The sequence below is a fragment of the Melanerpes formicivorus genome, unplaced genomic scaffold (assembly GCF_026170545.1).
Source record: "Melanerpes formicivorus ecotype bairdi unplaced genomic scaffold, bMelFor1.0.p_v2 SCAF_81, whole genome shotgun sequence".
In the NCBI taxonomy this organism is placed as follows: domain Eukaryota; kingdom Metazoa; phylum Chordata; class Aves; order Piciformes; family Picidae; genus Melanerpes; species Melanerpes formicivorus.
In genome coordinates this window covers 2,805,626-2,832,780 of record NW_027142433.1, presented here as the reverse complement: position 1 = coordinate 2,832,780, position 27,155 = coordinate 2,805,626, and the positions used below count along the sequence as shown (strand labels likewise).

Below are 27,155 nucleotides of genomic sequence, written 5' to 3'. Positions count from 1 at the left end.
CCTTTGGGATCTGGAGCAGGTCCAGCAAAGGGCAATGAAGCTGGTGAAGGGTCTGGAGAACATGGCTGGTGAAGAGCAGCTGAGGGAACTGGGGTTTTGTAGTCTGGAGGAAAGGAGGCTGAGGGGACACCTTCTGGCTCTCTACAACTCCCTGAGAAGAGGCTGGAGTGAGGTGGGGATTGGTCTTTTCTCCCATGTAAAAACTGGTAGGATGGGAGGAAATGGCCTCAAGTTGCCCCAGAGGAGCTTTAGGTTGGACATGAGGAACACTTTCTTCCCCTAAAAGGTTGTCAAGCGCTGGCCCAGGCTGCCCAGGGCAATAGTGGAGTCCCCAACCCTGAAGGGGTTATATGAAGGGACCATGATGTACTGGTGCCCTGGCAGTGCTGCCTCAATGAATAGAATAGAATAGAATAGAATAGAATAGAATAGAATAGAATAGAATAGAATAGAATAGAATAGAATTGAATTAACCAGGTTGGAAAAGACCTCAGAGATCACCAAGTCCAACCTCTCACCCAACACCATCTGATCAACTCAACCATGGCACCAAGTGCCTCAGCCAGGCTCTTCTTAAACACCTCCAGGGATGGGGACTCCACCACCTCCCTGGGCAGCACATCCCAATGGCCAATCTCTCTTGCTGGGAAGAATTTCTTCCTAACCCCCAGCCTAAACCTCCCCTGGCACAGCTTGAGACTGTGTCCTCTTGTTCTGGTGCTGGGTGCCTGGGAGAAGAGACCAACCCCCACCTGGCTCCAACCTCCCTTCAGGGAGTTGTAGAAGGCAAGAAGATCTCCCCTGAGCCTCCTCTTCTGCAGGCTAAAATGGGACTGGATGATCTGAAAGCTCTCTTCTCATCCAAACGGTTCCACAACTGTACCTCTATTTGCAAAGAGCTGTGCCTCCTTTGCCAGCATAAATCAATTCACAAAGAAACCCCTTCAGCTCCATACCCATTCCACCATCAGGGACCTCTTAATCTGCATTGGAGTAACTGGAGGAGGACAGCCAGGCAAGAAAGCTGGGGAGGGACTTTTGAAGGTGTCAGGGAGTGATAGGGCTGGGGGGAATCAAGCAAGACAAGGAGTGGGTAGATTGAGATTGGCTGTGAGGATGAAGTTGTTCCCCAGGAGGGTGGTGAGAGCCTGGCACAGGTTGCCCAGGGAGGTGGTGGAAGCCTCCTGCCTGGAGGTGTTTGCAGCCAGGCTGGATGTGGCTGTGAGCAACCTGCTGTGGTGTGAGGTGTCCCTGGCCATGGCAGGGGGGTTGGAGCTGGCTGAGCCTTGAGCTCCCTTCCAGCCCTGACAATTCTCTGATTCTATGATCTCAGATCCATCCCCCAGCATCACACCCACCCTTTCCGTGGGTGTCATTGAAACCACACTGAACAAACATGAAACAAATGCAGCATTTGCTTAGGAGGCTTTGTTGGTAATTTAGGAGGAACAGATGCCCAAAACACAAACAGGGACATCAGTGCTCAGCACTGGGAGCTGTTTGATACAGTGCTGCTGGGTTTCATCTTCCATTGGCCACTGCAGCTTGAGGCTCATTCCTCTGAAGTTCAATTCTTTCGACTGACTTCAGTGGGATTGGAAAAGAGGCCCAGAGAGATCTGCAGGGGAAAAGGAGGATTTCATGGTGTTTCAGAACACAACTGAGTGAAATCAACCCCTATGGCTTGAAAGAGCAGCTGTAGAACACAGACAGCTCTCCTCGTGCCGTCCCTCGTCCTCACATGCTGCAGAGCCTGCTGCTGGAGTTCGGGGCAGAAGCTGCTATTGATAGCTTCTCATCAGCATGAATGGCCAAGCATTTGGATATTAGAGCTGATACTAGACATTGAGCAACCTGGTCTAGTGGAAAGTGTCCTACCCATGGCAGGGGAGATGGAACTGGATGATCTTTAAGGTCTTGTCCAACCCAAACTGTTCTATGAAGCTATGACTCTAAACACCTGAAGAGGAGACCAACTCCCATCTCCCTCCAACCTCCTTTTGGGGAGCTGTAGAGACTCAGAAGGTCTCCCCTCAGCCTCCTTTTCTCCAGATTAAGCAACCCCAGTTCCCTCAGCTGCTCCTCACCAGCTCTGTTCTCCAGGCCCTTCACCAGCTCTGATGCCCTTCTCTGTACCTGCTCCAGCCCCTCAGTGTCCTCCTTGCAGTGGAGGGCAATGCCAAGTTCCACTAAGGGAAACCCTCAGGATCTGATTGTTTGTTGATGGCTGATGTAAGCCATTTCCACCACTGTTCAACTGATCAACATTTAATGTGTCCTGGAGAGTAAAGTGAAAGATTTTGTGGTCTTCTTCCCTAGAGAGCTTCCAAAGCCAGCTGGGCATTGTGATCCTGAGCAAGCTGCTGTGGGTGCCCTGCTTTAGCAGGGGGGGTGCACTGGATCATCTCCAGAGGTCCCTTCCAACCACCACCATGCTGGGATTCTATGTTCCTGATCATAGAATCAATCAGGTTGGAAAACACCTCAGAGATCATCCAGTCCAACCTATCACCTAATACCTAACACCTCCTGACAACTAAGCCATGGCTCCAAGGGCCACATCCAAGCCTTTTCTGCATCATGTGGCAACAGGTTGAAGAATTCTCTGTTATAAAGAAGTGTTTGGAAATGGATTGATCTGGGGACTGGGCTTGCTGCTGTGGATTAACCTGGACAGTGATCAAGGCCAGGCTGGATGAGGCTTTGAGCAACCAAGTCTGGTTGAGAGGCATCCCCTGCCCATGGCAGGGAGGTTGGAGTAGATGCTCTGGGGAAGTATCACAGTATCACTAAGGCTGGAAGACACCTCAAAGATCATTGAGTCCAACCTGTCAGCACAGACCCCATGACTAGACCATGGCACCAAGTGCCACATCCCTGGAGGTGTTTGCAGCCTTGGAGGTGAGCAACCTGCTGTAGTGTGAGGTGTTCCTGGCCGTGGCAGGCAGGGGGGTTGGAGCTGGCTGAGCCTTGAGGTGCCTTCCAGCCCTGACAATTCTATGAGTCTATGATCTCTAAGGTCTCTTCCAGTCTAAGCCATTCTGTGACTCTATCATCAACATCATAACACAAAGTATAAGTCATAATTGTCCATCTGGTGAAGGTTTGATGCTTAATTGGTAGCTCCCTGCATACATAAATGAATCTATTTCCATTCTTTACTCATATCTGATTTTCTGAGGCAGAAAACAGGCCTCAGAGAACCAGCTCTCACCTGCAAGCCTTTCTCCCTTACACCCTGGAGAGCAATTTGACTAACAAAAGACTCTGTTAGGATGCTAAATTGAAACTTGATGAAAACTGGAGAGGAGGGGGGGGGGGGAGGAAAAAAAAACCCCAAGCCCATAACCATAATAAAAAGGCCTTTTTGTGTGACATTTACAATTAATGCCCCCAAACTGTTGGCTTAATCAGACAATGTGGTTCCTCACAGAGGTGAAATTGGAAAGTGCTGGTGGAAAAGTTAATAGATTCAACTCATCCCCACTTCAGCACAGGCTGGCTTAGAACAATTCACTGGCCCTACCCCCAAAGCTTTGTAAGCACTGTGATGGAATACCAAATGCACAGCAGAATCATAATGAGTAATTAGGACAGCACCACCAATATGCAGAAGAGTCTCACAGCTCATCAAAATGGTAGGAGTTGAAGCCTGTTTTAGCTGCAGAGAGTTGGGGCTGGGTTTGGGGTGCTGGTGGGGGGTTTGGGTTTTCCTTGCCTCGCTCTCTGGATGCCCAGCCTGCTGCCTGGCATTGTTTTAGCTCCTTCCTTCGTTCCTTTCTTTGTTTGTTTATTCCAACCATTTCAGAGCAAGATGGAAATATTTGGGGAGGCAAGCAGCTTCAGCAGCGTTTCTGGATGGAACAGAAGCTGTGAAATTTGATTTCCCAGCACAAATGCCTGACTCGTGCTGAAGGTGTTGGTGAGAGAGGATGAGGAAGGAGCGGAGCAGAAAGTGATGATGGAGCTCTGGAAGTGTGGGAGTGGGGGAAGAAGATGATTGGTTTCACATCTTATTAACATGCTGAGATAGAGCTGGGATGAAGTGAGTGCTCTGCACCCTCACAGCAGACTGCAGCAGGGGGTTTGGTGGAACTTCAGACACTCCACTAACGTTTGAGAGGATAGACATGATGTTGTGTTCAGAGAATCCTAGAACCCCAGCATGGTGGGGGCTGGAAGGGACCTCTGGAGATCACCCAGTCCAGCCCCCTGCTCCAGCAGGGCACCCACAGCAGCTTGCCCAGCAGCACAATGCCCAGCTGGCTTTGGAAGCTCTCCACACAAGGAGACTCCACAACCTCTCTGGGCAGCCTGCTCCAGGCCTCCAGCACCCTCACAACGAACAACTTTCTCCTCCTCTTCAGATGGAACCTCCTAGGTTCCAGTTTGTGCCTGTTGCCCTTTGTCCTGTGGCTAGGCACCACTGAGAAGAGTCTGGCCCCATATTCTTGCTTCCCAGTTCTCCTGAAATCCCCCACCAAGGCTCAGAGCCTGAGCTGAGTGAGTTGCCTGATGACCTCATGTCACCTTTCATAGTGGAACAGGAACAGCTCAGCTGTTACATCTTCTCTGGAGACTTTCAGGACCCATCTTTTCCTGTGTGACTTGCCCTAGGTGATCCTGACTGGGCACAGGGGTTTGGAATCAATGGTCTTCAGAGATCTTGATCAATTATCATCTTCAAAGATCTTGATCAATGACCTTCTCCAGAGAAGGGCAAGAAAGCTGGGGAGGGGTCTGGAGCACAGCCCTGGGAGGAGAGGCTGAGGGAGCTGGGGTTGCTTAGCCTGCAGAAGAGGAGGCTCAGGGGAGACCTTCTTGCTCTCTCCAAATCCCTGAAGGGAAGTTGTAGCCAGATGGGGGTTGGTCTCTTCTCCCAGGCAGGCAACCAGCAGCAGAACAAGAGGACACAGTCTCAAGCTGTGCCAGGGGAGGTTTAGGCTGGAGGTGAGGAGAAAGTTCTTCCCAGCAAGAGAGATTGGCCCTTGGGATGTGCTGCCCAGGGAGGTGGTGGAGTCCCCATCCCTGGAGGGGTTTAGGAAGAGCCTGGCTGAGGCACTTGGTGCCATGGTTGAGTTCATCAGATGGTGTTGGGTGCTAGGTTGGACTGGATGATCTCTGAGGTCTTTTCCAACCTGGTTAATTCTATTCTATCCAGAGGTCCCTTCCAACCCCTGCTATGCTATCACCATCTCCTACTGTGTGTCATGTCCAGATCTCCTTGCTCACACTCCTCTCACCTCAGACCTTTCTAGTGGGAGTACATGGATAAGCATTTTGTTGGGATGACAAATATGTACTTGTTAATGGGGATATAAAATATGCCTTTTGGGTCAGGAGCAGCTTTGCCTCCTGTCAGGTGGGGACAAAGGTGAAGGGGTGTCAGTGAAGCTCCAGATGAGCAAAGTCTGTGAGCAACCACTCCAAAGGAATAAATAAAGCCTTTCCCATCACAGCACTCAGCTTGAGTTGGGGAATTGACATTAAGCAAGTTGCAGTCATTTATTTTCCAGTCAGAAGTGAAGCATTTATTTTAAGTGCTCTCCTCCTCAGGGATGAGCCAGGGGAGGAGATTGAGCAACAATCCGCTATCAGGAGGGGAAACCACCACACAGGAGTCCCAAAAGCCCAGCCCTGCTGACAGAGATAGCATCAGGGCTGTTTTGCTTTGTTCTCAGAGAGAAGCCTTCTTTAGAAGGTATAAGCCTGACAAATGCATTTACAATTACCAGGCTCACACAGTGCTCCCTTGCTGACACCCTCGTTAGGTCCTGGTGCAGCAGCTTCTGACAGGCCACTAACTCCTCTGGGATGCTGTTCCACCTGGGAGCTCTTGGTGGCTCTCCCCCAGTTCATAGAGACATCAGATAGTTTAGGCTGGGAAAGACCTCTAGGATCCTCGAGTCCAGCCATCAACCCAACACCACCATGGCCATCAAACCATGTCCCCAAGAGCCATGGCCACACCTTTCCTGAACACCACCGGGGGGGTGACTCCACCACCTCCCTGGGCAGCCTGTTCCAATGCCTGACCACCCCTGCAGGAAGGAAATTCTTCCTAATATCCAACCTAAACCTTTCCTAGTGCAATTTGAGACCATTTCCTCTCATTCTGTCACCTCAGACTAGGAAGAAGAGACCAACCCCCACGTGGTTCCAACCTCCTTTCAGAGAGCTGTAGAGAGCAATGAGGCCTCCCCTCAGCTTCCTCTTCTCCAGACTAATGAACTCCAGTTCCCTTAGCTGCTCCTTACCAGACCTGTTCTCTACATCCTTCACCAGGTTTGTTGCCTTATCCTGGATCCTCTTCCAGGTAAACCCCATCACTCTCTGCTGATGCTCTGCACCTTTAAGATAAGTCATTTTCTTACTCACTTATTATTGTCAGGCATCAGTCACCATCCCTGGAGTTGTTCAAGAAGCCTGTGGACATGACACATGGTTTAATGACCATGGTGGTCTTAGCTGGAAGGTTGGCTCTCAACATAGTTGCTAACCTTCACCCCAGGCAGCCCAGGGCAGTGGTGGAGTCCTGAGCCCTGAAGAGCTGTGGAAATGCAATGCTGAGGGCCACGGTTTAGTGGTGACCTGGCAGTGCTGGATTAATGGTTAGACTTGATCTGAAAGGTCTCTTCCAACTGAAACATTCTAGGATTCTCATTCACCTGGAGCTCTCCAGGCTCATCCACTGGTTGGTGCAGTGAAGGGAGGCTGTCTCCAGGTGGGGGTTGGTCTCTTCTCCCAGGCAAGCAGCACCAGAACAAGAAGACACAGTCTCAAGATGTGCCAGGGGAGGTTTAGGCTGAAAGTGAGGAGAAAGTTCTGCCCAGAAAGAGTAATTGGTCACTGGAATGTGCTGCCCAGGGAGGTGATGGAGTCACCATTCCTGGAGGGGTTCAAGAGGGGATTGGATGCGGCACTTGGAGCCATGGTTTCGTTAGTCAGGAGGTGTTGGGTGATAGGTTGGACTTGCTGATCTCTGAGGTCTTTTCCAACCTTATTGACTCCGTGATTTTTGGCTCAGCAGGGTATTGATCAAGGGCATCCATCATGTGTCTGCTCCACACAGTTTGTTCCTCTCCTGAGAACAGGCCAAGAAGCCAGCTGTGAGAAATCCAAGGGAGCAGTGCCCCTGAGCTGGTTCAGCTTGGTGTTTCCACAGCAGTGTTAACCAGGGATTTCTTGGGGCAAAGGGTATTGATCTTTATTTTCACTCTGTAGCTGGAATCCTTCTGAGAGGAAGAGCTGAGGAAACAGCCTTTCCAGGCATTTGCCAGTGTTTTCCAAACAACTCTCTGCCTGACTGGGCAGCAAAGCCTGGAGTGATGATTTGTAGCTGGGATCCAGCCAGCATCCCTTTCCTGGCTGCACTGGGAGCACAGTGCCTGTGGCTCCAGCCTGAAAGGACATCACATTTTCATGGATCATTTGGTGTTGGGATGTGTTACCAGTGATGCTAGGAAGATCTGTGGTGATAGGATGAGGCTTGAAACTCAGTCAGTCAGTGGCTTGAAACTGGAGCAGGGTAGATTTAGGTTGGACATCAAGAGGAAACTCTTTACTGTGAGAGTGGTGAAACACTGGAGAAGAGGCTGCCCAGAGAAGCTGTGGACACCTCATCCCTGGAAGGGCCTTCAAGATCATCTAGTTCCAACCCCCTGGTCATGGGCAGGGACACTTTCCACTAGCCCAGGCTGCTGAAGGCCCCATCCAACCTTGCCTTGAACACCTCCGTGGAGGAAGTATCCTCAACTTCCCTGGGCAACCTGTTCCAGTGTCCCCCCCCACCCTCACTGGTGACATCCAGAACCTCCCCCTGCTCTTAACATGGCACAGTGGGCAAGATAGTGGAGGAGACAGATGAGAGGCACTCAATGGTTTGCATTGAGATAAACACCTTAAAGCAACAGCTGGAAAGCTCTTTGGGGGGGAAAGGATGGGGGAAACTAAACAGCTTTGGGTTTTTATGGTAATTTTATGATTCACATAAATTATTGTTTGAAACCAGATCATGGCAGAGAAATTCCAGGCAGAAGGCAGCTGTTGTTCAGCCTTCTCTTCCATAATCTTCCTTCCTGAGGAAGTTGTCCTCCTTAATTTCCAGCAGGTGGTTGCCTTCCACTGGCAACTGGGGAAACTGACAATCACTTTGTGCCTTGCTGTTTTGGGGTTGGGTTGGGATGGGTTGGGATGGGTTGGGATGGAATGGAATGGAATGGAATGGAATGGAATGGAATGGAATGGAATGGAATGGAATGGAATGGAATGGAGTGGAATGGAGTGGAGTGGAGTGGAGTAGAATAGAATAGAATAGAATAGAATAGAATAGAATAGAATAGAATAGAATAGAATAGAATAGAATAGAATAGAATAGAATAGAATAGAATAGAATAGAATTAACCAGGTTGGAAAAGACCTCAGAGATCATCCAGTCCAACCTCTCACCCAACACCATCTGATCAACTCAACCATGGCACCAAGTGCCTCAGCCAGGCTCTTCTTAAACACCTCCAGGGATGGGGACTCCACCACCTCCCTGGGCAGCACATCCCAATGGCCAATCTCTCTTGCTGGGAAGAATTTCTTCCTCACCTCCAGCCTAAACCTCCCCTGGTGCAGCTTGAGACTGTGTCCTCTTGTTCTGGTGCTGCTTGCCTGGGAGAAGAGACCAACCCCCACCTGGCTACAACCTCCCTTCAGGGAGTTGGAGAGAGCAAGAAGGTCTCCCCTGAGCCTCCTCTTCTCCAGGCTAAGCAACCCCAGCTCCCTCAGCCTCTCCTCCCAGGGCTGTGCTCCAGACCCCTCCCCAGCTTTCTTGCCCTTCTCTGGACACCTTCCAGCAGCTCAACCTCTTTCCTAACCTGAGGAGCCCAGAACTGGACACAGGTCTCAAGGTGTGGCCTAAGCAGTGCTGAGCACAGGGCAGAATGACTTCCCTGCTCCTGCTGGCCACACTCTTCCTGCTGCAGGCCAGGATGCCCTTGGCCTTCTTGGCCACCTGGGCACACTGCTGGCTCCTGTTCAGCTGCTGTCCACCAGTACCCCCAGGTCCCTTTCTGCCTGGCTGCTCTCCAGCCACTCTGTGCCCAGCCTGTAGCACTGCCTGGGGTTGTTGTGGCAAATGTGGTTTGGTTTTAATTTATAACCCTAGTTCTGAGCTTAAAACATTGATTGCTGTTTCAAGTGTTTGCTGTTTCAAAAGAGAGAAGTATCTGAAGGGGGCTACAGGAAGGCTGGGGAGGGACTGCTCACATCTCAGGGAGTGATAGGATTAGGGGGAATGGAATGAAGCTGGAGGTGGGGAGATTCAGGCTGGAGGTGAGTAGGAAGTTCTTCCCCATGAGAGTGGTGAAGCCCTGGAATGGGTTGTCCAGGGAGGTGGTTGCGGCCCCAGCCCTGGAGGTGTTTAAGCACAGGCTGGATGAGGCTCTGGCCAGGCTGATCTAGTGTGGGGTGTCCCTGCCCATGGCAGGGGGGTTGGAACTCAATGATCCTTGTGGTCCCTTCCAACCCTGACTGATACTATGATAGAAAAGACTTCTGTGGATGCAGTAATGGGAAATGATGCTCCTCCAAAATCTTTTGCTGTTATCTGGGCTTTACCCTTGCCTCATGGTCCTGAAGGTAGGTTGATTCCTTCAGTATGCAACAATCTCTTCATAAAAGATATTGGTTGAGTCCTTGAGGGCTTAATGAAATGTATTTGTGAAGATCTTGAGGTCTTCAGAGGTATTTATGGAGATCTTGAGGTCTTAGCAGGGGATGGATGCTAAGATCTTGAGGTCTTGAGATATTTATTGAGATCTTGAAGTCTTGAGATATTTATTGAGATCTTGAGGTCTTCAGAGGTATTTATGGAGATCTTGAGGTCTTAGCAGAAGATGGATGCTAAGATCTTGAGGTCTTCAGAGATATTTCTGAAGATCTTGAGGTCTTAACAAAAGACCTTTACAAAGATCCTGGGGTCTTAACAAAAGATATTTATGAATGTCTGGAGGCCTTTACAAGGGATGTTTCTGAAGATCTTGAGGTCTTAACAAGAGATTAAGAAGTGGAGGTCTTAACAAGAGATTTTTGTTAACATCTCCAGTCTTAATGAACCAGGATCCTAAAGGCCCCCTAAGCCTGCAGGGTTTTAGAGCACTTGCTGAAGACATGGTGCAGAAGATAAGTGGTGTTGACCCTCTCATTCTTTTGGACCCTGCCTTACCCTTCCCTTCTGCAGATGGGGAGGGTCCCCTCAGCCCCATGAGACCCCAGCAGCCTGTCAGGCACCCTCAGTGCTGGGGCCTCCTGTTGGTTTGTTCTGGCTTTCGAGTTTGAAGTGCAGCTTGTGCGACGCAGATGTGGACTTGCAAAGAGTTCTTGAGAGACTTGGCCAAGAGGCCTTTTGGGGCAGCTTTTAGGCTATGCCTTTAGCATTCTATTCACAGATCTTGAACAGAAAAGTAGTGAAATGTAAATAAATCACTATGGGGTGTGAAAAAAACCCCAGGAAAATAAAGATAATGCCTAACCAATCCCATTGGAGAGATAAGGAACTTACACTGCCTGTACCAAACCCATCCTCCTTCTCTTCTCTCTTCTTTGCTCAGACAGAGAAATCACCTTGCTTCTGCTTGGCCTCAGCTGCATTGTTTTGGTATGAACATTCCCCTGCTCCTTTCTCCCCTCTTTTGTGCAGGGGCAGAAAGGGAGCAGCCAGTAGCTTCCCCTGCTCTTTGACCAGGGGGGGTTTGATGTTGTTTGCTGATGGTAAATACCTTTAAATAGTACAAATCCTCTCTGTTTTCTGCATATTCATTGCATTCCATCCTAGATTGCAGTTCTGCCTGCAAATAAAGCTCTCATCTGCTTCCAACTGAGCTGGGCTGGCAAAGTAACTGTTGGGGGGGGTAGGAAATTTCAACCTCCCCAAACCTTTCTTGAGCATGGTGTTGACATCTACTCATGTCTCAGCTGGGACTTTCTTTACACCAGATACACAGAACCTAGGTCAGAATCTGCAGAGTGGAGCACACAGAGGTGGTTGAAGCTGAGTGGAGCACACAGAGGTGGTTGAAGCTGAGTGGAGCACACAGAGGTGGTTGCAGCTGAGTGGGACACAGAGAGGTGGTTGAAGCTGAGTGGGACACACAGAGGTGGTTGAAGCTGAGTGGGACACAGAGGTGGTTGAAGCTGAGTGGAGCACACAGAGGTGGTTGAAGCTGAGTGGGGCACACAGAGGTGGTTGAAGCTGAGTGGGGCACACAGAGGTGGTTGAAGCTGAGTGGGACACAGAGGTGGCTGCATCTGAGTGGAGCAGACAGAGGTGGCTGCAGCTGAGTGAGAGACACAGAAAGGTGGCTGCAGCTGAGTGGAGCACAGAGAGGTGGCTGCAGCTGAGTGGGACACAGAGAGGTGCCTGCAGCTGAGTGGAGCACAGAGAGGTGGCTGGAGGTGAGTGGAGCACAGAGAGGTGGCTGGAGGTGAGTGGAGCACAGAGAGGTGACTGCAGCTGAGTGGAGCAGACAGAGGTGACTGCAGCTGAGTGGGACACAGAGAGGTGGCTGCAGCTGAGTGAGACACAGAGAGGTGGCTGCAGCTGAGTGAGAGACACAGAGAGGTGCCTGCAGGTGAGTGGAGCACAGAGAGGTAGCTGCAGGTGAGTGGAGCAGACAGAGGTGACTGCAGCTGAGTGGGACACAGAGAGGTGCCTGCAGCTGAGTGGCACACAGAGAGGTGGCTGCAGCTGAGTGGAGCAGACAGAGGTGACTGCAGCTGAGTGGGACACAGAGAGGTGGCTGCAGGTGAGTGGAGCAGACAGAGGTGACTGCAGCTGAGTGGGACACAGAGAGGTGACTGCAGCTGAGTGGAGCAGACAGAGGTGACTGCAGGTGAGTGGGACACAGAGAGGTGCCTGCAGGTGAGTGGAGCACAGAGAGGTGGCTGCAGCTGAGTGGAGCAGACAGAGGTGACTGCAGCTGAGTGGGACACAGAGAGGTGACTGCAGCTGAGTGGGACACAGAGAGGTGGTTGCAGCTGAGTGGAGCACAGAGAGGTGGTTGAAGCTGAGTGGGACACAGAGAGGTGTCTGCAGGTGAGTGAGAGACACAGAGAGGTGGCTGCAGGTGAGTGGAGCAGACAGAGGTGACTGCAGCTGAGTGGGACACAGAGAGGTGGCTGCAGGTGAGTGGAGCAGACAGAGGTGACTGCAGCTGAGTGGGACACAGAGAGGTGCCTGCAGCTGAGTGGCACACAGAGAGGTGGCTGCAGGTGAGTGGAGCAGACAGAGGTGACTGCAGCTGAGTGGGACACAGAGAGGTGACTGCAGCTGAGTGGAGCAGACAGAGGTGACTGCAGCTGAGTGGGACACAGAGAGGTGGCTGCAGCTGAGTGGCACACAGAGAGGTGGCTGCAGGTGAGTGGAGCAGACAGAGGTGACTGCAGCTGAGTGGGACACAGAGAGGTGACTGCAGCTGAGTGGAGCAGACAGAGGTGACTGCAGGTGAGTGGGACACAGAGAGGTGACTGCAGCTGAGTGGAGCAGACAGAGGTGACTGCAGCTGAGTGGGACACAGAGAGGTGCCTGCAGCTGAGTGGCACACAGAGAGGTGGCTGCAGGTGAGTGGAGCAGACAGAGGTGACTGCAGCTGAGTGGGACACAGAGAGGTGGTTGCAGCTGAGTGGAGCACAGAGAGGTGGCTGCAGGTGAGTGGAGCACAGAGAGGTGGCTGCAGCTGAGAGGAGCAGACAGAGGTGACTGCAGCTGAGTGGGACACAGAGAGGTGACTGCAGCTGGGTGAGAGGCACAGAGAGGTGGCTGCAGGTGAGTGGAGCTGGCAGCCCTGCCTGGCCAGATGCAAATGTCCGTTTCACACTTCTTTTCTTTCAGTTGCCCCCACAATTCAGGAGCTTAAATCCAGCGGTGTGATGCTTGGAGGGAACGGCCTGATACGCTGTGAAGGTGCAGGAGTTCCTGCCCCGCTCTTTGAGTGGTACAAAGGAGAGAGGAAGTAAGTAGCCGGCGCTCACCCGACCCAGTCCTGCTGCTGGGGGCCTCCTCCCCTTCCTGGGGTCCTGGGTGGCAGTAGAGACGAGCTTGCCAGGCTGGGTTTGTCCCCTGGCATGACAAGCCCAGGCTCTCCTGAATTAATGTCCAGCTTGGAAAAGTTGCTGAGAGATCTTCACCAGAGACCTGTACGAAGGTGCTGGGGCCCTAACACAAGGTGTTTATTGAGGTCCTGAGGTCTTATCAAGGGGTGGTTATGAAGATCTGGAGATCCTAACAAAAGATCTTTGTGAAGGTCCTGGGGTCTTAAATATATATATATATATATATTTATTAAGATCCTGAGGTCTTATCAAGGGATGTTCATGAAAGTCTTAAGATCCTGACACAAGACCTTTATGAAGGCCCTGGGGTCTTAACAAAAGACATTTATTGAGATCTTGAGGTCTTATCAAGGGCTGGTTATGAAGATCTTGGGGTCTGAAGAAGAGATTAGTATCTCGAGCTCTTAACAGGAGAGAGTTATTAAGCTCTTGAGATCCCAACCAGAGATCTTTAGGAAGATCTTGAGGTCTTAACAAGGGATTTTTATGAAGATCTTGAGGTCTTAACAGAAGATCTTTATGAAGGTCCTGGGGTCTTAACAAAAGATCTCTGAAGATCTTGGGGTCTGAAGAAGAGATTAGTATCTGGAGATCTCAACAGGACCTTTATGAAGGTCCTGAGATCCCAACAAGAGATCTTTATGAAGATCTTGAGGTCTTAACAAGAGATTAGGATGTGGAGGTCTTAAGAAGAGATTTGTCTTTAAGACCTTCAGTCTTAACAAACCAGGATCCTAAAGGGCACCTAAGCCTGTGGGGGTTCAGAGCACTTGCAGAAGGGATGATGCAGAAGGCAAGGGGCTGCCACGACAAGCCCAGGCTCTCCTGAAGGTGATGTCCAGCTTGAATAAGTTGCCAAGGGCTGCTTGGTGGCTGCCAACAGCCTCCTGCATGGCTTCTGGGGGATCTTCTCAGTTTTTCCTTCTGGTTGCAGACTCTGGGCTCAGGAATGAGGTGTAAGTGGTGAGCAGGCTGGCCCTGGCTGGGCTGTGGTGGTGACAGTTGCAGTAATGAGCTAATATCTAAGCAGGCTTCAGTAATTACAGCGTTTTAACTTTAATAACCAGAAAGGCACTGGGGAAAAGTCTGCTGAAAGGTTTTCTGGTGGATTTAAATTCTTCTCCATAGCTTCTCCCCCTCCCAGCACTGGGGGTGGAAAGGTTGTTTCAAGAACAACACTTGAAATCAAACATCCATGTGTGTGAATAATGATGAAGGAGGTTCTGCTTCACCTCTGCTCGGCCCTAGGGAGGCCACAGCTGGAGTCCTGGGGCCAGTTCTTGGCTCCCAGGGTCAAGAGAAACAGAGAACTACTGCAGAGTCCAGGGGAGGATCAAAGATGCTGAGGGGCCTGGAGCAGCAATGTGAGGAGCAAAGGCTGAGAGCCCTGGGGCTGTTGAGCCTGCAGAAGAGCAGCCCCAGAGGGGAGCTGAGCAATGCTCACCAAGAGCTAAAGGACCTGTGGAGGACACAGGATGGGGCCAGACTCTTCTCAGTGGTGCCCAGGGACAGGACAAGGGGCATCAGGCACAAATGGGAACCCAGGAGGTTCCATCTGCAGAGGAGGAGAAACTCTGTTGGTGTGAGGGTGCTGGAGGCCTGGAGCAGGCTGCCCAGAGAGGTTGTGGAGTCTCCTTGTGTGGAGAGCTCCCAAAGCCAGCTGGGCATTGTGCTGCTGGGAAAGCTGCTGTGGGTGCCTGGGCTTTAGTAGGGGGTTGGACTGGGTGATCTCCAGAGGTCCCTTCCAACCCCCAGCATGCTGGGATTGGGGGACTCTGTGAATTTTCACCTAGTTGTGACATTAGAGGTCTAGACCACAGGTTTACAGCCCACAGAGTCAAGAAAAGCTGCTCTGCAGACCACAGCATCCTGAAGCAGGCTGAGGGTAGCCCCCTCTGCTCAAGCCCTACCAGCTGACTATGTCCTTTGGCTTTGTCTGCAGCCAGAGCCATTCCCAGGTTGTTAGTGCTGGGTGATAACAGGAGGCCCTGCAGAATCATAACATCGTTTGAGTTAGAACAAACCTCTAGGATCACAGAGTCCAACCATCAACCCAACACCACCATGTCCCCAAGAGCCATGTCCACAGGTTTCTTAATCACCTCCAGGGATGGGGACTCCACCACCTCCCTGGGCAGCACATCCCAATGGCCAATCTCTCTTGCTGGGAAGAAATTTTTCCTCACTTCCAGCCTAAACCTCCCCTGGCACAGCTTGAGACTGTGTCCTCTTGTTCTGGTGCTGCTTGCCTGGGAGAAGAGACCAACCCCTTCCCAGCTACAACCACCTTTCAGGTAGTTGTAGAGGGCAATGAGGTGTCCCCTGAGCCTCCTCCTCTCCAGGCTAAGCAACCCCAGCTCCCTCAGCCTCTCCTCACAGGGCTGTGCTCCAGACCCCTCCCCAGCCTCATTGCCCTTCTCTGGACTTCCCTGCTCCTGCTGGCCACACTGTTCCTGATGCAGGCCAGGATGTCTTTGGCCTTCTTGGCCACCTGGGCACACTGCTGGCTCATGTTCAGCTGCTGTCAGCCACTACCCCCAGGTCCCTTTCTGCCTGGCTGCTCTCCATCCACTCTCTCCCCAGCCTGTAGCTCTGCCTGGGGTTGTTGTGGCCAAAGTGCAGCACCCAGCACTTGGACTTGTTCAATGCCATCCTGTTGGACTCTGCCCATCTGCCCAGCGTGGCAAGGTGCCTCTGCAGAGCTCTCCTGCCCTCTAGGGTCATCTTTATTTTCCAAAACCACTTGTTAAAGAGGCAGGTATTTTCTTTTTGGAGCAGGAAACTTTGCTTAACAGCTCTGATCTTATGCCACAGCTTCTTCCCCCTCAGTTTGTACATCGGTGCAAAAGCACAGATTCACAGATTGCATTGGGTTGGAAAGGATCCCCAGAGGTCATCTTGTCCAACCCTTCAGTCAAGTGGATATTGTCCCATTGTAAGTGTCCCTCCGTACTCAGCTTCCAGCTTCTGGAATTTCCTGCTCTCTGAGTGCTGAGCTTCTCAGCTCGAGCATCCCATTAAGCCTGGGAGCTGACAAGAGAATATTAATGACAATTTTTCACACAAAGCCATCTGTCAGCTCGTTCCTCCCTGGCCAGCTGCTCCCCCTTGGGAGCATTAGCTGCTCCTCTTCCTTCCTAAGCCTTCCAAGCAGTCAAAATGACTGCACTTTGGCTGTATCCTAAAGCATTCTCCTCACAACATCATCCATCTTTACTCTCTCTATATATATAAACCAATAACTGGCTTTAATTCTCTTGGCTGAATTCATCTGCATCCTATTTCCAAAGATGGGTCTCATATTGTCCCCATGGTTGGGGGACTTGGAGCAGAAATCTGTTTGATGTAGAAACTCTTTTAGCACGGATGATAGCACTCTGGGATGAAGCAAACAAACAGCAACAACAAAACAAAGCCTTTTCCAGCCCGAATGTCCCCTCCCTGGAGGTGTTCAAAGCCAGGTTGGGCAAGGACTTGAGCAGCCTGGTGGAGTGGAGGGTGTCCTTGCTCATGGCAGGGCAGGGTAGTGATTAGATGGGCTTTAAGGTGCTTTCCAACCCAAACCATTCTATGATGCTGCAAAAATCACCTTTCTATTTATAACACTGACCAATTCCTTTCTTCCTGAGTGCACCCAGTGCAAGGGCAGCAGCAGCACGAAAGCCCAAGCAGAGCAGCATTGTGCCTTCTGTTTTCTGCTTCACTTGGTCTTTCACCTGAGGCTGGCTTTAATCACCAAGAAGTGCACTGCTCTTTTGGGTCTTGCTGCTCAAATACTGTGTTAAATCCAGTGGTCCAGCTTTGGGGCTTGTGTCAACCTTTCCCTGGTAGATCTGCCACACATATGTGACCAGATATGCATGACCAGACACACATGGCTGCAGAGACCCTGGAGGTCTCTGAAATTCATAGAATAGAATAGAATAGAATAGAATAGAATAGAATAGAATAGAATAGAATAGAATAGAATAGAATAGAATAGAATAGAATAGAATAGAATAGAATAGAATAGAATAGAATAGAATAGAATTAACCAGGTTGGAAAAGACCTTTGAGATCATGGAGTCCAACCTATCCCCCAACACTATCTAAGCAACTAAACCATTGCACCATGTGCCACACCTAATCCTTTTTTGAGCACATCCAAGGATGGTGACTCCACTACCTCCCTGGGCAGCACATTCCAATGGCCAATCTCTCTTGCTGGGAAGAACTTTCTCCTCACCTCCAGCCTAAACCTCCCCTGGCACAGCTTGAGACTGTGTCCTCTTGCTCTGGTGGTGGTTGCCTGGGAGAGGAGGCCAACCCCCACCTGGCTACAACTTCCCTTCAGGTAGCTGTGGATAGCAGGAAGGTCTCCCCTGAGCCTCCTCTTGTTATTTCCTCCCTCCCCTTTCATAGAGCCACAGAACAGTTTGGGTTAGAAGGGACCTTAAAGACCATGTGTTTCCAACCCCCTGCCATGGGCAAGGACACCTGCCACTAGAAAAGGTTTTTTCAAGGCCTCAACCAACCTGGCCTTGAACACCTCCAGCAAGAGGGTATCCACAACCTCCCTTGACAACCCTGTTCCACGGTCTCTCCACCCTCACTGGAAAGAATTTCTTCCTAATCTCCAGTCTAAATCTCCCCTTTTCCAGCTCAAAGATGTTGCTCCTTCTCCTATCACTACAAGCCCTTGTAGACAGTCTCTCCCCAGCTTTCCTGTAGCCCCTTCAGGTACTGGAGGGCCCCTTCAGGTCCTCTGAATGATGGAAAAGCCTGCCCAGAATGAGTCTTGGAGAGGTCAGTCAGAGTCTTAATACAACACTGAGAAGAGCCAGCTTTTGTAGTATCAGAGTATTATTAACAGTATTGAAAGGGAAAATAAGAAAAGCAAGAAAAAAAATAAGAAAATAAAAGAAAAGGAAGACAAGAAAAAAAAAGAAGAAAAGGAAAACGAGAAAAGGAAAAAAATGAGAAAAGGAAAATGAAAAAAGGAAAAATAAGAAAAGCAAAATGGGAAAAAAATAAGAAAAGGAAAATGAGAAAAGAAAAATATTAGAAAGGGAAACTAAGAAAAGAAAAAAAAATAAGAAAAGGAAAATGAGAAAAAGGAAAATAAGAAAAGGAAAATAAGGAAATAAGAAAATTTAAGAAAGGAAAAGTGAGAAAAGTAAAACAAAAGGAAAATGAGAAGATAAAAAAATGGAAAAAGAAAATGAGAAAGGGAAAAATAGAAAAGAAAAATAAGTAAAGGAAAATGAGAAAAAGGAAAATAAGAAAAGGGAAATAAGGAAAGAAAATTAAAAGGAAGTAAAAGAGAGAAAAGTAAAATAAGAAAAGGAAAATGAGAAAAGAAAAATAAGAAAAGGAAAATGAGGAAAGGAAAATGAGAAAAGAATGAATAGAAAAGAAAAATGAAAGAAGAATTAAAAATAATAATAAGGAAAGAAATGCAAAAGGGACACAGGAAATGGAAATTAAGAAAAGGAAAATATGTAAAGGAAAATAGAAAGGTAAATACTAGGATATGTTTTTTAAAAGGAAGGAAAGGAAAGGAAAAGGAGAAAAAGAAATGAAGGGACACAATAGAAAAGAAAAAATAGGAAAGAAAAAAGTAAGAAAAAAGTCAAATAAGAAAAATAAAATAGGAAAAGTAGAATGGGAAAAATAAAATGGGAAAAGTAAATTAGGAAAAATAAAATAGGGAAAGTAAAATAGAGAAACAAAATAGGAAAAGTAAAGTAGGAAGAGTAGAATAGGAAAAAAAAATGGGAAAAGTAAAATAGGGAAAGTAGAATAGGAAAAGTAGAATAGGAAAAATTAAACAGGAAAAGTAGAATCGGAAAGCTAGAATAGGAAAAATTAAATAGGAAAAGTAGAATAGGAAAAATGAAATAGGTAAGTAAAATAGGAAAAATAAAATAAGAAAGGTAAAATAGGAAAAGTAGAATAGGAAAAGTAAAATAGGAAAAGTAGAATAGGAAAAGTAAAACAGCAAAAGTAGAATAGGAAAAGTAGAATAGGAAAAATAAAATAGGAAAAATAAAATAGGGAAAGTAGAATAGGAAAAATTAAACAGGAAAAGTAGACTAGGAAAAGTAAAACAGGAAAAGTAGAATGGGAAAAGTAGAATAGGAAACATTAAACAGGAAAAGTAGAATAGGAAAAGTAAAACAGGAAAAGTAGAATAGGAAAAGTAGAATAGGAAACATTAAACAGGAAAGGTAGAACAGGAAAAGTAAAACAGGAAAAATTAAATAGGAAAAGTAGAATAGGAAAAGTAAAATAGGAAAAGTGAAATAGGAAAAGTAGAATAGGAAAAATAAATTAGGAAAAGTAAAATAGGGAAAGTAGAATAGGAAAAAATAAACAGGAAAAGCAGACTAGGAAAAGTAAAACAGGAAAGTAGAATAGGAAAAGTAGAATAGGAAACATTAAACAGGAAAGGTAGACTAGGAAAAGTAAAACAGGAAAAGTAGAATAGGAAAAGTAGAATAGGAAAAATGAAATAGGAAAAGTAAAATAGGAAAAGTGGAAGAGGAAAAATAAAATAGGAAAAGTAAAATAGGGAAAGTAGAATAGGAGAAATAAAATGGGAAAAGTAGAATGGGAAAATGAAATAGGAAAAGTAAAATAGGAAAAACAAAATCGGAAGAGTAAAATAGGAGAAATAAAATGGGAAAAGTGGACTGGGAAAAATGAAACAGGCAGAGTAAAATAGGAGCAGGGCAATTGAAAAAGAAAAGTGAAATAAGAAGTGAGATAATAGAAAAGAGAAATGACTGAAGAAAAGAGAAAATAAAAAAAAATGAAGAGAAAAATAGGAAAATAAAAAAAGAAAAGGAAGGAAAATTTGGCAAAAAGAAAGAGGAAAAGCTAAGAGGAAGTTTCTTGCTTCTGGCACACGAGTCACAGCCATTTTCTTTTTGCTTTCTAGACTGATCAATGGGCAACAAGGAATTACAATTAAAAATTATAGTACGAGATCCCTGCTTACTGTTACCAATGTGACAGAGGAGCACTTTGGCAACTATACATGTGTCGCTGCCAACAAGCTAGGGACGACCAATGCCAGCCTGCCTCTCAACCGTAAGTACTGGGGACACGCGGCACCTCTTCCGGGCTGTTTGTCTCCACACCCGTGGATTCCCGAGGCCCGCGGCTCCTCGGCGGCACGCCCTCGCTCTCCTCCCGCCTGCCTCCCGAGCTGCACCCGCACCGGCGCGCCCCTCGGGACCGGGAGCTGGTGCGCCTAGGTTGAGCCAACCGGGTGAGGCCTCACCTGGGGTGCTGCGTTCAGCTCTAGGGCACTAAACACAAGGAGGACGTGGAGCTGTTGGAGAGGGTCCAAAGGAGCTCTTGGAGATGATCAGAGGCCTGGAGAACCTCTCCTATGGGGACAGGCTGAGACTGTTGGGGCTGTTGGGGCTGGGGAAGGGTCTGGAGAACAAGCCCTATGGGCAGAGGCTGAGGGAGCTGAGGTTGTTTGGCTTGGAGAAGAGGAGAACTTCTTGCTCCCTACAACTACTTGAAGGGAGGTTGGGCTCAGGGGAGACCTTCTTGCTGTCTACAACTGCCTGGAGAGAGATTGTAGCCACCTGGGGGTTGGTCTCTTCTCCCAGGCAACCAGCGCCAGAACAAGAGGACACAGTCTCAGGCTGCGCCGGGGGAGGTTAAGGCTGGAGGTTAGGAAGAGGTTCTTCACAGAAGGAGTGATTAGCCACTGGCGTGGGCTGCCCAGGGAGGTGGTGGAGTCACCATCACTAGAGGTGGTTGATAAGAGCCTGGCTGAGGCACTTGGTGCCATGGTTGAGTTGCTTAGATGGTGTTGGGTGAGAGGTTGGACTGGATGATCTCTGAGGTCTATTCTATTCTATTCTATTCTATTCTATTCTATTCTATTCTATTCTATTCTATTCTATTCACTTCTACTTCTACCTCTACTTCTACCTCTACTTCTACTTCTACTTCTACTTCTACTTCTACTTCTACTTCTACTTCTACTTCTACTTCTACTTCTACTTCTACTTCTATTTTATTGAGCCTGGAGGTGAGAAGGCTAGAGCAGCATTTCAATATCTGAAGGGGACCTACAGGAGGGCTGGGGAGGGACTCTTCAGAAGGGCCTGTGGTGATGGAATGAGGGACAATGATCTGAAACTGGAGCTGGGGAGATATAGGTTGGACATCAGGAGGAAGTGGTTCAGAATGAGGGTGGTGAAACACTGGAGCAGCTTGCCCAGGGATGTGGTTGAGGGCCCATCCCTGAAGACTCTCAAGGTCAGGAGTGTCGAGGCCCTGAGCAACCTGCTTTAGTTGGTGATGACCCTACTTAGTAATCCAGTGGGGTTGGACAAGGTGAGCTGTGAAGGTCCCAACCATTCTGTGGCTGTGTGGGGATTGCAGCATGCTGTAGGTGCTGTCTGGAGGGGCCTGGCAGGTTTTGATGGTCTCAGTGAGTTATGGACCTCCACAAATGCATGCAACTAAAAGCCAACCCGCCGCCACAGTGCAGAGGCAGGATCAGCCTGACAGAGCCTTTGTGCTCAGAGTGCCAACTCTTGATCACTGTAAATTAGTTAAGCACTTCTTGAGTTCCTTTCAAGGAATATAATGAACTGCATGAATGCCTGGGGTGTGCCTGAGCCCTCTCTGCAGGTTGGCCTGTGGTCCTTGACCTCTGGCTGTGGAAGACTTGCCATGAAGTCCTTTGGAAGAGTGTTCTAGAAGGCAAAGCAAAAATGGTGGAATTTGGAGTGTTTTACCTAAGGTGGGTCTCAAATGGCCTGCCTGAAAGAGAGTTTTATCTGTGTGCTGTGTTCACATTCCTTGAATGTCAAGCTATCTGTGGTGGCATCCAAAGGTGTTTGTGGTTGAACACTGAGGTTAAAGACTGGGGGAACTGGGTCTTCAGGGTCTGCAAAAGAGCAGCCTGGGAAGGGATCTCAGCAATGCTCACCCATGCTTCAAGGGTGGGTGTCAGAAGGATGGGACCAGGTTTTTTTTCAGTGGTGCTCAGAGAGAGAACAGGAAGTAATGGGCACAAACTTGAACATAGAAAGCTCCATCTAAACATGAGGAGGAACTTCTTTAACTTAAGGGTGCTGGAGCCCTAGAGCAGGCTGCCCAGAGAGGTGGTGGAGTCTCCATCTCTGGAGTCATCCAGAATTCACCTGGATGTGACCCTGTATGACCTTCTCTAGGTGAACCTGCATTGGCAGGGGGTGGTTGGACTCTGTGATCTCCAGAGGCCCCTTCCAACCTCTACCATCCAGTGTTTGGGCCAGAACAAAGGAAGAATGCACCAGAAGCAGGGGGTGTTGGGGGCATTTTTAGTTCAGAGAAGGTAGAATGAAGGCATTTGGTTTTAACCTGGTCAAAACAAGGAGAAGCTTCCAAAGGTTTGTGGTCTAGATTTAGAAGAGAAGAATAGAATAGAATAGAATAGAATAGAATAGAATAGAATAGAATAGAATAGAATAGAATAGAATAGAATAGAATAGAAGTTAGACTAGACTAGACTAGACTAGAATGATAAACCAGGTTGGAGCTGGGAATGAAGATCAAAGGAGATTGCAGTGAGATGGGGGTTGGTCTCTTCTCCCTCGTATCAGGTTGGACATGAGGAACAATTTCTTTCCTGCAGGAGTGGTCAGGCATTGCAAGAGGATGCCCAGGGAGACAGTGGTCTTCAAGAAACATGTGGACATGGCTGTTTGGAACATGGTTTAATGTCTCTGGCAGTGTTGGGCTGATGGTTGGTGTGGTGGGTTGAGACTACTAGGCTTTGAACAAGTCCAAGTGCTGGGTGCTGCACTTTGGTCACAGCCTCCCCATGCAGTGCTACAGGCTGGGGTCAGAGTGGCTGAGAGCAGCCAGACACAGAGGGAGCTGGGGGTACTGATTGACAGCAGCTGAACAGGAGCCAGCAGTGTGCCCAGGTGGCCAAGAAGGCCAAGGGCATCCTGGCCTGCATCAGGAAGAGTGTGGCCAGCAGGAGCAGGGAGGTCATTGTGCCCTGTGCTCAGCACTGCTCAGGCTACACCTTGAGTCCTGTCTCCAGTTCTGGGCTTCTCAGTTTAGGAAAGAGGTTGAGCTGCTGGAAGGTGTCCAGAGAAGGGCAAGAAAGCTGGGGAGGGGTCTGGAGCACAGCCCTGGGAGGAGAGGCTGAGGGAGCTGGGGTTGCTTAGCCTGGAGAAGAGGAGGCTGAGGGGAGACCTTCTTGCTCTCTCCAACTGCCTGCAGGGAGGTTGTAGCCAGGTGGGGGTTGGTCTCTTCTCCCAGGCAAGCAGCACCAGAACAAGAGGACACAGTCTCAAGCTGCACCAGGGGAGGTTTAGGCTGGAGGTGAGGAGAAAGTTCTTCCCAGAAAGAGGAATTGGCCATTGGGATGTGCTGCCCAGGGAGGTGGGGGAATCCCCATCCCTGGAGGTGCTCTTAAAAGGCTTGGATGTGGCACTTGAAGCCAGGGTTTAGTTGTCAGGAGGTGTTAGGTATTAGGTCATAGGTTGGACTGGATGATCTCTGAGGTCTTTTCCAACTTGGTTGATTCTATGATTCTAAAGTTCTGCCTTTCCCAGTGTAACAGCTGGACTTGCTGATCTTGGAGCTCTATTTCTTTTCCCCCCAGCCCAAATAATTCTGCTATTCCTTTCTGCCAGAACCACATCACAGTGTGCAGCTGCAAGAGGAGAGCTTCACATCCCCCAGGTGGATGCCAGCACACCTCTGCCGTGCGGTCCTGGCGCCTTGCCCGCTGCTGTTAATTGCTAATTGGGTGTTCTGGCTTCTGATGGGGTGGGATTTTTGAGGACAAATGTGTAGAGCAGAGTTAAGAAGTCTGTGGTTTCTATCTTTGCACATCCCCCCAGCACAGATAAATGACACAGCAGCGGTGCACAGCTGGAGCCTTGCTCGGGGAGGGAGTTAAGCTGCTTCTCCATTACTCGTGTCCTCATCCTCTGCAGATGTAAACCTCCAGGATACCAGGAAAAGGTTCATTTCTTCTGCTGTCAGGAGGACTCTGGGTTTTTATAATCCATCAAGGCAACCTTCAGCATGTGTTATTGTTGCTGTGATGATCTCAAGCTGTGCCAGGGGAGGTTCAGGCTGGATGTTAGGAAGAAGTTTTTCCCAGAGAGAGAGATTTGCCACTGGAATGTGCTGCCCAGGGAGGCGGTGGAGTCACTGTCCTTGGAGGTCTTCAAGAAAAGCCTGGATGAGGCACTTAGTGCCATGCTCTGGTTGATTGGATAGGGCTGGGTGATAGGTTGGACTGGAGGATCTTGGAGGTCTCTTCCAACCTGGTTGATTCTATGATCTCCAATCTTTGACCCTTCCTAGGCTTGCTTTTCATTGTCAGGACCTGGCAGTATTGGTTGTCAGCAGCTGAAGATGAGGCAGTGTGTGCCCAGGTGGCCAAGAAGGCCACCAGCATCCTGGCATGGATCAGCAATAGTGTGGCCAGCAGGAATTGTTCCCCTGGACTGGGCACTGCTACGGCCACATCTTAAGTCCTGGGTTCAGTTTTGTACCCCTGACTCCAGGAAGGACATTGAGGGGCTGGAGTATGTCCAGAGAAGGATGACAGGGCTAATGAAGGGTCTGGAGAACAGGTCTGGTGAGGAGCAGCTGAGGAAGTTGGAGTTGTTCAAGCCTGGAGGAAAGGAGGCTGAGGGGAGACCTCCTGGCTCTCTACAAATACCTGAAAGGAGATTGGAGCCAGGTGGAAGTTGGTCTCTGCTCCCAAGAACAAGAGGAAACAGGCACAAGTTGCACCAGGGGAGCTTGAAGTTGGACATGAGGTACCACTTCTCCCCCTTGAGTGCTTTCAAGGCCCAGCCCAGACTGCCCAGAGCAGTGGTGCAGTCCCCATCCTTGGAGGGGCTTCACAGCTGTGGAGGTGTGATGCTGTGGGACATGGTGACCCAGCAGGGCTGGGTTAATGGTTGGACTTGATGACCTTAAAGGCCTCTTCAACCAAACCAAAACAAAGAAATAAAAGCAGGCAAAGGGTTGTCAGGACAAAGGGAAATCTGTCTTTGTGTGGCTGTGACCTGGACTGAGCAAGGATGTTGGATTAATGAAGCTGTAGCTGATGGTGCCCACAGAGGGGATGGGGCAGAGGTAGAGCTTGCAAGGGGTATGGCTGTTCACACATGACCTGAGCGAGGCTTGGACTTGATGATCTCCAGAGGTCCCTTCCAGCTTCTCCCGTTCTGTGATTCTGTCACCATCCCACTGCTCCTGTGAGCCAGGGAGACCCAACAGAAGCTCACTCAGAGCCACTTCTGCTCTGGGGACAGACAGTCAGGTAGAAAAGCTTCACATCTGGGGATGCCTGAGCAGCCCAGGTCACGGCAATGTCAAGGAGTTTATCTTATCCCTCACTGAAGACTTGTTGGCCATCTAGAAGATCCAGCTCTTCATAATGAATCCAGCAGCTGCAAATCAAAGTCTGAGCCTTGCTGATGGGAAACTGTGGTTCTAATGAATTAATACTCACTGGTGACTTGCTAATTACCCATGGCTGAGCCCTCTCTGTCATATGGTTTAGTAGCAGGAGGTGTTGGGTGACAGGTTGGATTTGATGATCTTTGAGGTCTTTTCCAACCTTATTGATTCTATGATTCTATGATTCCAAGATGACCTTTGAGGGTCTGATCTGAAAGCGTTGGGTTTGTGGGCAAGCTGGGAAGCACAGGATGCTCCCAGGGCAGCCATGTGAGGAGCATGTGTTGGACAGTCCCATCCTGCCCTCTATGGGCCTGGCTGCTCAGAGGTTCAGCACTGCCAGCCTTGCCTTCTCCCAGGGTCTCTGGGACTTGAGGGGAATGTGGTCCTGCCCTGCAAATAAAGCAAGGGTTGGCTGAGTCATCAGCCCCAGGAGATGAGGTGTTGTGGTGTGTACCTGAGGTTAGAAGTCCCATCTACAAGGGGAGAGGAGCCAAGGGTGGATGGAGAAGTCCTGTTTAATCAGTGTTGGCTTTATGTTAGCACAATCAGGCACTGGAAAAGGCTGCCCAGGGAGGTGGTGGAGTCTCCATCTCTGGAGGTGTTGGAGAAATGTGTGGATATAGCACCTGGGACATGGTTTAATGGCCAAGGTGGAGTTAGGCTGATGGTTGGGCTCAGTGATCTTAGAGGTTTATTCCAACCCAAACAATTCTATAGCTGATGTAGTACTGGCTGTACCCAGCTGATGAGGAAAGGCTGAGAGCCTTGGGGCTGTTGAGCCTGCAGAAGAGCAGCCCCAGAGGGGAGCTGAGCAATGCTCAGCAAGAGCTAAAGGAGCTGTGGGACACAAGAGGATGGAGCCAGACTCTGCTCAGTGGTGCTCAGGGACAGGACAAGGGGCACAAACTGGAACCCAGGAAGTTCCATGTGGACAGGAGGAGAAACTTGTTTGTTGTGAGGGTGCTGGAGGATTGGAGCAGGCTGCCCAGGGAGGTTGTGGAGTCTCCTTGTGTGGAGAGCTTCCAAAGCCAGCTGGGCATTGTGCTCCTGGGCAAGCTGCTGTGGGTGCCCTGCTTTAGCAGGGGAGGTTGAACTGGATGATCTGCAGAGGTTGCTTCCAACCCCCAGCATGCTGAGATTCTGTTGACAGCTTGGGCCATCTTCTGTTGATGGAGTTTGATGTCATCATTAAGCTCAACAGTTTCATTCTCCTGACTGAGGAATGGCAGCTGGGTGTGCTTGGGTATGTGACAGGCTTCTGCTGATTTTAGCTCAATTGCTTTGCTTGTTCAACCAGCGCTGACATTTCTAGGAAGAAATGGGTTCTCTGGGGAAATTCCCTTTGTGTCCACACTTTCAGCTGTTGTCCAATTACCTCAGAGAGGTTTCAGTGTTTTATCTCTCAAATAGCAGCTTGCAAAGCAAATCAAAGTTGTATTTGCATAGCTCTTTCTTAGAACTGCTCTGCACTTGGTCTTCACCACCAAACAAAATCATCAGAAATGATTATAGAGGTATCAATATAGACAGGAAAATAGACATGGACATTCCTGTCCTCATTAGGAGCCTGTTCAAAGACTGCTGCAGTCAGTCCAAAGGCATTTATTGATTTAACA

At 49.1% G+C, this 27,155-nt stretch overlaps 1 protein-coding gene across 1 annotated transcript in view; it reads left to right on the top strand.

Annotated features, from left to right (window-relative positions):
- Window positions 1-27,155, top strand: part of NEGR1 (neuronal growth regulator 1) — a 318,703-nt gene that overhangs the window by 218,616 nt on the left and 72,932 nt on the right. The window contains exons 5-6 of the mRNA XM_068164495.1: window positions 12,878-12,998; window positions 20,021-20,172. Coding sequence (XP_068020596.1) covers window positions 12,878-12,998; window positions 20,021-20,172 — 273 coding nt within the window. The remainder of the gene's footprint in view (window positions 1-12,877; window positions 12,999-20,020; window positions 20,173-27,155) is intronic.